This window comes from Oncorhynchus nerka, linkage group LG23, assembly GCF_034236695.1.
Source record: "Oncorhynchus nerka isolate Pitt River linkage group LG23, Oner_Uvic_2.0, whole genome shotgun sequence".
Classification (NCBI taxonomy): Eukaryota; Metazoa; Chordata; class Actinopteri; order Salmoniformes; family Salmonidae; genus Oncorhynchus; species Oncorhynchus nerka.
In genome coordinates this window covers 13,342,441-13,356,046 of record NC_088418.1, presented here as the reverse complement: position 1 = coordinate 13,356,046, position 13,606 = coordinate 13,342,441, and the positions used below count along the sequence as shown (strand labels likewise).

At 42.4% G+C, this 13,606-nt stretch overlaps 1 protein-coding gene across 1 annotated transcript; it reads left to right on the top strand.

Moving 5' to 3' along the window:
• Nucleotides 1–4,261: 4,261 nt before the first annotated feature.
• LOC115121821 (pepsin A-like) lies at nucleotides 4,262–8,000 on the top strand. The gene is made up of 10 exons (XM_029650953.2): nucleotides 4,262–4,397; nucleotides 4,507–4,609; nucleotides 5,489–5,639; nucleotides 5,894–6,011; nucleotides 6,141–6,259; nucleotides 6,360–6,556; nucleotides 6,829–6,945; nucleotides 7,096–7,237; nucleotides 7,438–7,536; nucleotides 7,675–8,000. The coding sequence occupies exons 1-10, from the start codon at nucleotides 4,277–4,279 to the stop codon at nucleotides 7,810–7,812; spliced, it is 1,305 nt and encodes a 434-aa protein (XP_029506813.2). The 5' UTR covers nucleotides 4,262–4,276; the 3' UTR covers nucleotides 7,813–8,000.
• The last annotated feature ends 5,606 nt before the right edge of the window (nucleotides 8,001–13,606 follow it).

Below are 13,606 nucleotides of genomic sequence, written 5' to 3'. Positions count from 1 at the left end.
GCCTCTTTTTCTTATTGGTATCCTTTAGTAGTGGTTTCTTTGCAGCAATTCGAACATGAAGGCCTGATTCATGCAGTCTCCTCTGAAGAGTTGATGTTGAGAGGTGTCTGTGACTTGAACTCTTTGAAGCATTTATTTGGGCTCCAATCTGAGGTGCAGTTAACTCTAATGAACTTATTCTCTGCAGCAGAGGTAACTCTGGGTCTTCCATTCCTGTGACGGTCCTCATGAGAGCCAGTTTCATCATAGCTCTTGATGGTTTTGCGATTGCACTTGAAGAAACTTCAAAAGTTCTTGACATTTTCCAGATTGACTGACCTTCATGTCTTTCAGTAATGATGGACTGTCATTTCTCTTTGCTTATTTGAGCTGTTCTTGCCAAAATATGGACTTGGTCTTTTACCAAATAGGGCTATCTTCTGTATACCACCCCTACCTTGTCACACTACAACTGATTGGCTGAAACGCATTAAGAAGGAAAGAAATTCCACAAATTAACTTTTTACTAGGCACACGTGTTATTTGAAATGCATTCCAAGTGACCTCATGAAGCTGGTTGAGAGAATGCCAAGAGTTTGCAAAGCTGTCATCAAAATATGTTTTGATTTGTTTAACACTTACAGTGTAACTGTCACGCCCTGGTCTTAGTATTTTGTGTTTTCTTTATTATTTTGGTCAGGCCAGGGTGTGACATGGGTTTATTGTGGTGTGTTTTGTCTTGGGGTTTTGTTAGGTATTGGGATTGTGGCTTAGTGGGGTTTTGTAGCACAGTCTATGGCTGTCTGGAGTGGTTCTCAATCAGAGGCAGGTGTTTATCGTTGTTTCTGATTGGGAACCATATGTAGGCAGCCATATTCTTTGAGTGTTTCATGGGTGATTGTTCCTGTCTCTGTGTTTGTTTGCACCACATAGGCTGTATAGGTTTTCACGTTACGTTTGTTGTTTTTGTATTGTTCGTTTTTTCATCGTCATTAAACATGTATCAAGAATACCACGCTGCGTTTTGGTCCGACTCTCCTTCACCGCAAGAAAACCGTAACAGTAACACTTATATCACTTAACACAAACTATAGTTTTGGCAAGTCGGTTAGGACATCTACTTTGTGCATGACACAAGTAATTTTTCCAAAAATTGTTTACAGACAGATTATTTCACTTATAATTCACTGTATCACAATTCCAGTGGGTCAGAAATTTACATGGACTAAGTTGACTGTTCCTTTAAACAGCTTGGAAAATTCCATAAAAGGATGTCATGGCTTTAGAAGTTTCTGATAGGCTAATTGACATCATTTGAGTCAATTGGAGGTGTACCTGTGGATGTATTTCAAGGCCAACCTTCAAACTCAGTGCCTCTTTGTTTGACGTCATGGGAAAATAAAAAAAAATCAGCGAAGACCTTAGAAAAAACATTGTAGACCTCCACAAGTCTGGTTCATCTTTGGGAGCAATTTCCAAATGCCTGAAGGTACCACGTTCATCTGTACAAACAAAAGTACGCAAGTATAAACACCATAGGACCACGCAGACGTCATACCGCTCAGGAAGGAGACACGTTCTACCTCCTAGAGAGGAACGTAATTTAGTGTGAAAAGTGCAAGTCAATCCCAGAACAACAGCAAAGGACCTTGTGAAAATGCTGGAGGAAATAGGTACAAAAGTATCTATATCCACAGTAAAACGAGTCCTATATCGACATAACCTGAAAGGCAGCTCATTAAGGAAGGAAGCCACTGCTCCAAAACCGCCATAAAAAAGCCAGACTACAGTTGGCAACTGTACATGGGGACAAAGATCTTACTTTTTGGAGAAATGTCGTCTGGACTTAAGAAAAAAAAATAGAACTGTTTGGCCATAATGACCATTGTTATGTTTGGAGGAAAAAGGGGGAGGCTTGCAAGCCAAAGACACCAACCCAACCGTGACGCACGGGGGTGGCAGCATCATGTTGTGGGGGTGCTTTGCTGCAGGAGGGACTGGTGCACTTCACAAAATAGATGGCATCACGGAGGAAAAAAATTATGTGGATACGTTGAAGCAACATCTCAAGACATCAGCCAGGAAGTTAAAGCATGGTCACAAATGGGTCTTCCAAATGGACAATGACCCCAAGCATACTTCCAAAATGGTGGGAAAAAGGACAACAAAGTCAAGGTATTAGAGTGGCCTTCACAAAGCCCTGACCTCAATCCTATGGGAAATATGTGGGAAGAACTGAAACAGCTTTTGCAAGCACGGAGGCCAACAAACCTGACTCAGTTACTCTGTCAGGAGGAATGGGCCAAAATTCACCCAACTTATTGTGGGAAGCTTGTGGAAGGCTACCTGAAACATTTGACCCAAGTTGAACAATTTAACCTCTAGTGACTCCCCATCCCGGGTCTGGGAGCGTAATCATCGTCTGGCACTAATTAGCATAACGCAACGGACATAAATATTCCTAGAAAATATTCCTATTCATGAAAATCACAAGTGAAATATATTGAGACACAGCTTAGCCTTTTGTTAATCACCCTGTCATCTCAGATTTTCAAAATATGCTTTACAGCCAAAGCTAGACAAGCATTTGCGTAAGTTTATCTATAGCCTAGCATAGCATTTTGTCCAGCTAGCAGCAGGTAACTTGGTCACGGAAATCAGAAAAGCAATCAAATTAAATAGTTTACCTTTGATGAGCTTCGGATGTTTTCACTCACGAGACACCCAGTTAGATAGCCAATGGTCCTTTTTTCAAAAAATACTATTTTTGTAGGCGAAATAGCTCCGTTTGTTCTTCACGTTTGGCTGAGAAATCGACCGGAAATTGCAGTCACAAAAACGCCGAAAAATATTCAAAATTTGCTCCATAATATCGACAGAAACATGGCAAACGTTGTTTATAATCAATTCTCAAGGTGTTTTTCTAATATCTATTCGATAATAAATCCATCGGGACAATTGGTTTTTCAGTAGGACCGATTGGATTAATGGCTACCTCTGTATTTTACGCGAGAATCACTCTGAGAGCCATCAGGTGACCACTTGCGCAATGTAGCCGCTTACGGGTATTCTTCAACATAAATGCGTAAAACTACGTCACAATGCTGTAGACACCTTGGGGAATACGGAGAAAAGGTAATCTGGTTGATATTCCATTCACTGCTCAATAGGGACGCATTGGAACGCAGAGCTTACAAACTATGAGTCACTTCCGGATTGGATTTTTCTCAGGCTTTCACCTGCAATATCAGTTCTGTTATACTCACAGACAATATTTTTATAGTTTTGGAAACTTTAGAGTATTTTCTATCCTAAGCTGTCAATTATATGCATATTCTAGCATCTTGTCCTGACAAAATATCCTGTTTACTACGGGAACGTTATTTTTCCAAAAATGAAAATACTGCCCCCTAGTCACAAAAGGTTTTAAAGGCAATGCTATCAAATACACTCAATTAGTATGTAAACTTCTGACCCACTGGGAATGTGATGAAAGAAATAAAAGCTGAAATAAAAAATTCTCTCTACTATTATTCTGACATTTCACATTCTTAAAATAAAGTGGTGATCCTAATTGACCTAAGACAGGGGATTTTTACTAGGATGAAATGTCGGGAATTGTGAAAAACTGAGTTTAAATGTATTTGGCTAAGATGTATGTAAACTTCTGATTTCAACTGTATGTATTCTGGGGGTTGGGGTTGTTTACATTTGACTTCTTGTGTATCTATTGTATAATAAAATATTTAAATAGGATTATTTTATAAATCTCAAAGGACATATATATTTTTCTTGATGATCAATGAAAACATATGGCCACTTGGCCCAGAAGTAACGTTGTGTTTTGTGTTGAATGTCCATTATGTTTTCTATTTGAAACATATAGTGACATTCATCTTAAAAAATCACCATGATATTTGTTAACATTGTGAATGTTCTCGTGAATGTGCCATGTTAGTTAATGAAATAATCCCTGGCTGATAGGTATCGTGTCCTAACAGAGAAACAGTAGCCTTAATAAGGCTGCCTAAACCTAAAGTAAACCGTGTGAGGGAAAAGTGTGCTGATAGGAGGGTATTTGCAAGTGGGGACCTTTACTTTATATCACTGAGTCTACACAAGTCATCTCATATCCTAGAGAGAAGTCTGGCAGGTTAGCCATTATATGATTAGAACTGGCACTTTTCAACAGTATACACACATTACTGTAATGTAGCCGTTGGAACCAACATACTGTACAGGTTATCGTCAGATTGACATTGTCTCGAGGTCGTCCATTATTTCACCATTACTTATCATGGCAGGTGGATACTCTCTTATCGTAGCGATAAAGCAACGCAGAGTTAGAACTGTGGACCGTATGTATATAAGACAGCGCACACACACGTCTCAGATCACTCATCCACAGGCATCTACAGGTGAGTCTGGTTCCTCTCAAGGTCTCTACCTCGCTTGGTTTGCGCTGAGCAAAAGAATTGCGATACATTGCGTTTGATGGGTTGATTGAGGAATTGCTTCTTTGCACAGGTGAACGAGTTCTACAGGTGACTGCTGAGGAGACCAGACATCACATCATGAAGTGGGCTATCGTTCTGTGTGCCGTGGTGGCACTCTCCGAATGCATCATCCAGTACGTTAATCATGCTATACCCCTGCTATACTCCTGTTATACTCCTGTTATACTCCTGCTGTACTCTTGCTGTACTCCTGTTATACTCCATCTATACCCCTTTTATACTCCTGCTGTACCCCTGCAGTACTCCTGTTATACTCCTGCTATACCCCTTTTATACTCCTGCTGTACTCCTGTTATACTCCTGCTGTAATGCTGCTATACTCTTACTATTCTCCTCCTATTCTCCTGCTATTCTCCTGCTATTCTCCTGCTATACTCCTGCTATACTCCTGCTATTCTCCTCCTATACTCCTGCTATTCTCCTCCTATACTCCTGCTATTCTCCTCCTATACTCCTGCTATACTCCTCCTATTCTCCTGCTATACTCCTGCTATACTCCTGCTATACTCCTGCTATTCTCCTCCTATACTCCTGCTATTCTCCTCCTATACTCCTGCTATTCTCCTGCTATTCTCCTGCTATTCTCCTCCTATACTCCTGCTATTCTCTTGCTATACTCCTGCTATTCTCCTGCTATTCTCCTGCTATTCTCCTGCTATTCTCCTGCTATTCTCCTCCTATTCTCCTGCTATTCTCCTGCTATTCTCCTGTTATTCTCCTGCTATTCTCCTGCGATACTCCTCCTATACTCCTGCTATTCTCCTGCTATACTCCTGCTATTCTCCTATATTTACATTACACAACAGATCAGAAGGCAGTGAAAGGTTTAATACCCCGAAATGAGTGAATGATTTGAATAGTCACACACAGTTGTTTAGCCTATGCTGCCATAACGTTTATTACAATGGTTTGACCAGAAGGTCTTGGACCTTTGACCAGAAACCTGCTGGACCTGAGCTGCTTGCCCAACCAGACTTTGTCCTCCTCCACAGGGTGCCTCTGATCAAGGGGAAGAGTGCCAGGGAGAGCCTGGAGGAGCAGGGTCTGTGGAATGAGTACAGAGGGAAGTTCCCTTTCAACCCCACCAGGTTTGACGACCAGAGCCTATATGTCTCCAATGAGCAGATGACCAACGACGCTGATGTGAGCATGAGAATGGATAGCACTTAACAGGTTCCACTATGTAAGGCAGCAGAGAAGGCTGAAGCACATCTTTTGGCCTCTTCTTCCTAAATTAATTATTGATCCACCAGGAAAACTTTAGTTTGAAATCAACAATTCGATTACTGATGACCTATAGGTATTCTGGTGTAATTCAGCTAATTCTTATAATATCATAGGGTAAGCTGAGGTATTTATTCATACAAATATTTAGTTAATTATTTGATCTTCTCTAGTTGGCGTACTTTGGAGTGATCTCCATTGGAACTCCACCTCAGTCCTTCACTGTCATCTTTGACACTGGATCATCCAACCTGTGGATTCCCTCCGTCTACTGCAGCAGTGCAGCCTGCGGTTTGTAACACACACACACACAAACACACAAACACAAACACACACACACACGCCCAAACACACACACACACGCACAAACACACACACACACAAACACTCCCATGCTAATTTTGTCTCCCCTCCTTCCAGCCAACCACAACAGGTTCAACCCCGGTTTGTCCTCTACCTACAAGAATGCTGGGAAGAGCCTGTCCATCCAATACGGTACTGGCAGTATGACTGGCTTTGAGGGCTTCGACACCGTTGTGGTAAGGAACAGAATTCATCACAACAACATGAGGACTGGAAACATTGTGTAGCTTTCAGTACTATCTCAAATATTATGCTCCTCTTCCTGGTCCTCTGTAGGTGGGTGGGATCCCTGTAAAGAACCAGATCTTTGGCCTGAGTCAATCAGAGGCTCCCTTCATGGCTCATATGAAGGCTGATGGTATCCTGGGTCTGGCTTACCCCCGCCTGGCTGCCTCTCAGGCCACACCAGTCTTTGACAACATGATGACCCAGCATCTCGTCAACCAGGACATGTTCTCTGTCTACCTGACTCGGTGAGTGGTCAGAGTGGAGGTCAACCAGGGCTATTTCTGAAATGGAACCCTATTGCCTGTATAGTGCACTACTGTTGACCAGAGCCACATGTCTCCCACAAACCATCATGGCTTGCCAGACATGGAAAATGAACTGACGCAACTCTCTCTCTCTCTCTCTCTCTCTCTCTCTCTCTCTCTCTCTCTCTCTCTCTCTCTCTCTCCCCCTCTCTCCCCTCACACTCCCCCCTCTCTCTCCCTCCCTCTCGCTCTCTGTTGTCGTCCATCTCCAGTAACTCTGCGGTTGGTAGCATGGTGACCTTCGGAGGCGTTGACACCAACCACTACTACGGCCAGATCGCATGGATCCCCCTGTCCTCTCAGATGTACTGGCAGATCACCGTCGACAGGTACTGTTGCAGTTACAGTACGTTTTATAGGGTTATAAATGGTTATTAATGGGTTATATAATCCTATGTAACTGGTAGATGAAGTGGTTAAGTACAGATCTCAAGCAGCCATCTCTTCCTGATCTGTGTATATCTGTGTGTCCATTGCAGTGTGACTGTGAACGGCCAGATTGTGGCCTGTAACGGCGGCTGCCAGGCTATCGTGGACACCGGCACCTCTAATATTGTGGGACCTCAGGCTGACATCTCCAGCATGGCCCGTGCTGTGGGAGCCCACTCCGCCAACGGAGACGTAAGTCATGTGATATTGTTTAGGTGATGTGTCACAAAGAACCAGGTATAACGTTGTGTTAATGATGTGTTCCCATCACCACTACTGACATAACTCAACAAGAACCAGAAAATAACTCACACAGTCTACCTCACAAAGCAAACGCTGTTTAATTCAGTGTCTCTCTCTCCTCCCTCTATTTGTCTCTCTCTCTTTTTCAGAATGTGGTGAACTGTAACAACATCAACAACATGCCATCGATGGTCTTCCACATCCACGGACAGGCCTTCACTCTCCCAGCCTCCACCTACGTCCGCCAGGTGTGTGTGTGTGTGTGTGTGTGTGTGTGTGTGTGTGTGTTGTGTGTGTGTGTGTGTCTGTGGTATATCTTACGTAGCCATGAAGTGATCGTAACATTGTTTTGACAAGTTCTCTCTCTCTCTCTGCCACCCGTACAGTCCACCTACTATGGCTGCCGTACCGGTCTCTCGTCTAGTAGCTCCGACCTTTGGATTCTGGGTGACATTTTCATCCGACAGTACTATTCCATCTTCAGCAGAGCCCAGAACATGGTGGGTCTGGCCCTGGCTAGATAATCCAACACAGATAAACAATGGATCCCGTAATGCCATATGAACAACCAAATGAGGGTGTCTCTCCAGTGCAATCGTATCTATTCTAAAGCTAATTTGAGTAGTTTGTGATAGGAAGTGATACTGCTCTATGTCTAGAATTGTTATTAGTTCATTCAAAATAATAAAAATTGAGGTTTTGTCATGATAAAGTGGTCTGATGGTCTTTTTTGGTTCATTCGTGCTATGATTATGAATAAATTACGCACTGCTTAATCAATCTGGAAACATAAAAACTATGTCTATGTATCTATTCACTTCCTTTCCTGTATTGCCACCATGTGGCCAATCATGTGACTACTCTATGGCCCCAAACTCTGTGCCAAAACTGGCAGAGTTGGTTGGAGAGTTGGACTTGCTGTGTCAAGCAAAAGTAGGCAACCACTTCACTGAGCCAGCCAGTCCGTTGACAATGACAAGGCACATTGGATTATGGATGTTAATACTCTCAAGGACACGGTCGTCGTATTTATTTTTATTTTTAAATGCCGCTTTGCCCAGCTCTCTGCTAAGTACCACTCTCCTGAGAGTGGTAATGATTTAAATATACACTAGATCAGTGGTTCTCCAACTCTTTATAGTCCCGTACCTTTCAAACATTCAACCTCCAGCTGCGTACCTCCTCCAGCACCAGGGTCAGAGCACTCTCAATGTTTAAAAAATTTAATCATTTTTTAGGTGGTGGATCAGCTTAATATTGCGGAAAGAATATTGGCTCCATCAATGTAATTGTCTGCATCATTTCCAATCCCCCAAATATTTTTTGGGTAAATATATATATCCAAACACGCATGCATACATATACACATTTATAAATACAAATACCTATGTAGACATACATACTTTTTTAAAGAATATACCTTTATTATTATTCCCCGCAAACAATACCACCGATCCCCCAATTGAAGTAAACTAATACACACTTCGGCTTTTACCTTCAATTTATACACCTTATACACCTTTTACAGACACAGTCTATTTTACAATAGTTATTTTTGGTTTGTTTTTAGTCCTTCCTCTATTTCTGATGTCCATCCAGATAGATTTCTATTTGTAACTGTGCTATTTGACAAAAGTTCTGAACCTGTAGACATTTTACAGACCCCGTAGGTTTAACATGGTTTATCTTGTTATTAGTCCCACCCTTCAGCTCCATTCAACCTCTCCCATCTATCTCTGAACATCATCCTTTTTGGATTTCTATTTGCCATATATTTTTCAACTGTGCTGTGATGCTTTACAAACGGATTTAACCTTTCTATTCTCATAGCTTCTACAGATTGTAAATTAAACAAATATATTTTTGCTAAAATAATTATTATATTATTGATTTATTGACTATGGCTTTTCAAATCACCCAGTATTGCTATCTGCAGCGTTAGTTCTAGGCAAATGTTGCAATTCTTCAGCCATTCCTGGACCTGTGACCAAAAACGAGCTACATATGGACAATACCAAAATAAATGATCTAATGACTCTGCCTCCTCACAGCAGAATCTGCAGAGCTGGGAAGATTGTATCCCCCATATATATAACATTCTATTAGTTGCAAGAATTTTGTATTGTAATTTATATTGAAGAATTCGAAGTTTGGCATCCGGCGTTGTTTTACATATCAATTCATAAACCATGTGCCATGGAATGGGTACATGGAAAATCTCTTCCCAACTATTTTGCAATTTATATGGCACAGCTGTCCGTTTATTTATCACACTTTTCTTTAACCATTTATGTTATTTTATACAGGGCCGACATACAAGTTCATTACTTTTTTCCCCTTCTACTTGCCTCTTCCATTTTTGTGGTAATGCTGCAATAATTTGTTGTAATTTTGGGTAGAGCAAACATTTCCATATGTCTGTGTTAGCTTGCCTAGTTAAATAAAGGTTAAAAAAAATCCAATATATCCATGACATTACTGATTTCCTTAAGTGCCTGAGGGTGATAGTTTGTAGTGGGATTTCCTTTCCGGTCCATAGAGGTATTTAAGACCGTATTAAAATCTCCCACCATAATAATAGAGTCTAGTGTTGCTTGTAGTATTGATAAATTCTTATATATATTTTCAAAGAAGCTTGGATCATCATTATTCGGACCGTATAGGTTAATAAGAAATATCTGTTTATTGTCCAGTAATATATTTAAAATAATACATCTACCTTGACAATCTGTTTGGACAATTTGCACATTTGAATCAAAATTACTGTTAATTAAAACCCCTTTAGAATTTCTTTGCCCATGGGAGAAATATATTTCACCCCCCAGGTCTTTTTCCACAAAACTTAATCTAAAATTTCCTGTAAACAATAGATATTATATTCCTCTTTTATCCAGGTAAATACTGATCATCTTTTCTTATTATCTGCTAAGCCATTACAATTGTAACTGGCTATAGTTATTTCACCACTTACCATAATGAGACACAACTTTCAATTCTATTTATAAAAAAATATGTTGGGCCTTCATCCCAATGCCACCTCTGACCCCCCACATTCCATAGCCCTGAACAGACTGGGATCCATCCTTCGAAAAGAGCACACAGTGCCATTTACCCAATTGAAGTAGATCAACTGCCAAATGCATTTCCATCGCCCTCACCTCGATTTGTATTATATATAGCTGTTGATCATCCTCTATTGTCCCTAACATCTTTTACTCCTTCGCAACAGTTGTGGGATACACACATACACCCACACACACTCAACCCTTCCCCCCCACACAACCATAAACTCACATTCTCAACAGTTGCATGACCCCTCCCCATCGATTACTGCAGCTAGTGTTGCCAGCACTGCCACTGCCTGGGTGGGGGCACCCCACCGGAATCAATGTTGTGTTTTGCCATCATTGTAAGCCTGCCACACACACACTATACAATACATTTATTAAACATAAGAATGAGTGTGAGTTTTTTGTCACAACCCGGCTCGTGGGAAGTGACAAAGAGCTCCTATAGGACCAGGGCACAAATAATAATATAATAATAATAATAATTTTGCTCTTTATTTAACCATCTTACATATACATTTGTGAATAACTCACCACAGGTTAATGAGAAGCGTGTGCTTGAAAGGATGCACATAACTCTGCAATGTTGGGTTGTATTGGAGAGAGTCTCAGTCTTAAATCATTTTCCACACACAGTCTGTGCCTGTATTTAGTTTTCATGCTAGTGTGGGCCGAGAATCCACTCTCACATAGGTACGTGGTTGCAAATGGCATCAGTGTCTTAAAAGTGCGATTTACCAAGGCAGGAAACTCTGAGCGCAGCCCAATCCAGTAATCTGGCAGTGGCTTCTGGTTAAATCAAATCAGAATTTCACAGAACCACTTGTTGCAATTCCGATGAGGCTTCCTTGTTCAGATATCGGTAAGTGGATTGGAGGCAGGGCATGAAAGGCATAACAAATCCAGTGGTTTGTGTCATCCGTTTCGGGAAAGTACCTGCGTAATTGCGCATCCAACTCACTCAGGTGCTTCGCTATATCACATTCGACATTGTCCGTAAGCTTGAGTTAATTTGCACACAAAAAATCATACAATGATGGAAAGACCTGTGTGTTGTCCTTGTTAATGCAGACAGAGAAGAGCTCCAACTTCTTAATCATAGCCTCAATTTTGTTCCGCACATTGGATATAGTTGCGGAGAGTCCCTGTAATCCTTGACTCAGATCATTCAGGTGAGAAAAAACATCACCCAGATAGGCCAGTCGTGTGAGAAACTTGTCATCATGCAAGCGGTCAGACAAGTGAAAATAATGCCTACTGGAACACAAGGAAGGCAGAAGATTGAGGCTTTAGGTAGTACTGTTTCAAATAGGTAACACAACAATACCTATTTGTGTGTGTGTCCTGGGTCGTAGGACGTGCAGCATGCGGTGGTGTGGGACCCTCAGTCAGACCTCCTGTTCAACACCCCCAGCCCAGAACGTCTTCCCGCAGCCATGCCTTGGCCTCATCCCTGGGTCCTTCCCGTCTGCCTCTAGATTACGAAAGCCCTGATGAAGCTACGCCTCACCCTCCTCACCCCAACCCCCCCCTCCCTCCCTCAACTCCCTCCCCTGCATGTGTGGGTCCATCCCTGTCTGACCTGCCTCCAGACCCCAGCTACAGCCACAGTCACAACCTGCAAGCAAAGGTCCTAACCCTGTCTGACGCGTGTGTGTGACTAACACCTAAAACAGCTCTGTTGTCTCCCATGGTGTTTCAGAGGAGGACCTGCTGAGGTCTATAGCAGCAGACACAGGAGTGTCCAACAGTCCCTCAACATCAGACAGTAGCTGCTACTCCCCCGGGAACACTTCTCTGTCCCACATGTAAGACCTGCCTGACCACTACACTCCAGACCTAAGCTCTAGACATACAGTATCTGGCCCTGACTATATGCTCCCAACATATTTCCTGCAATGAACATATGCTGTACCGTTTATATTTCTGGTTTTATTCTTGACATTGATCATCTAACTCTCTTCCTCTCCTCATTCTTGAAAACCCCATTACCCCTCTCTCCTGCCCTCCCTCCTTCAATCAAGCCCTCCCTCCCTTGCATTTGCAGTTCCTCCTCCGAGTCTGCCTTTCTCCAACCTCACCCACACCCACCCAGAGACACCTAACTCTCTGAGGCAACAAAGCCCACCCACAGGAGCTCTGGCCTGGGCGTGGGTACCAGACCTTCCAGGTGTCCTGGAGCCAGCCAGTTTCCTAGACATCGAGGCAGACACTCAGGGAGCTCTCACTCGGCTGATACAGCTCAGAGGCCCCCCAGGCTTCTGCATACGTACAGTAGCAGTCTGGACACACCTACTCAATCAAGGGTTTTCTTTATTTTTACTATTTTCTACATTGTAGAATAATGGTGAAGACATACAAACTCTGAAATTAGACATATGAAATCATGTAGTAACCAAAAAAGTGTTCAACAAATAGTAGCCACCATTTGCCTTGATGACAGCTTTGCACCCTCTTGGCATTCTCTCAACCAGCTTCACCTGGAATGCTTTTCCAACAGTCTTGAAGGAATTCCAACATATGCTGAGCACTTGTTGGCTGCTTTTCCTTCCCTCTGCAGTCAAACTCATCCCAAACCATCTCAAATGGGTTGAGGTCGGGTGATTGTGGGGGCCAGTTCATCTGATGCAGCACTCCATCACTCTCCTTCTTGGTCAAATAGCCCTTACACAGCCTAGAGGTGTGTTGGATCATTGTTCTGTTGAAAAACAAATGATAGACCCACTAAGTGCAGACGATTGTCCCAGACCAGATGGGATGGCGTATCGCTGGAGAATGCTGTGGTAGCCATGCTGGTTAAGTGTGCCTTGATTTCTAAATGAATCACTGACAGTGTCACCAGCAAAGCACCCCTACAGAATCACACCTCCTCCTCCATGCTTCACGGTGGGAACCACACACGCAGAGATCATCCGTTCGCCTATTCTGCGTCTCAGAAAGAACGATGGTTGGAACCAAAAATCTCAAGTTTGGACGAATCAGACCAACGGAATGATTTCCACTAGTCTAATGTCCATTGCTCGTGTTTCTTGGCCCAATCAAGACTCTTTTTCTTATTGGTGTCCTTTAGTAGTGGTTTCTTTGCAGCAATTCGAACATGAAGGCCTGATTCATGTCTCCTCTGAAGAGTTGATGTTGAGAGGTGTCTGTGACTTGAACTCTTTGAAGCATTTATTTGGGCTCCAATCTGAGGTGCAGTTAACTCTAATGAACTTATCCTCTGCAGCAGAGGTAACTCTGGGTCTTCCAT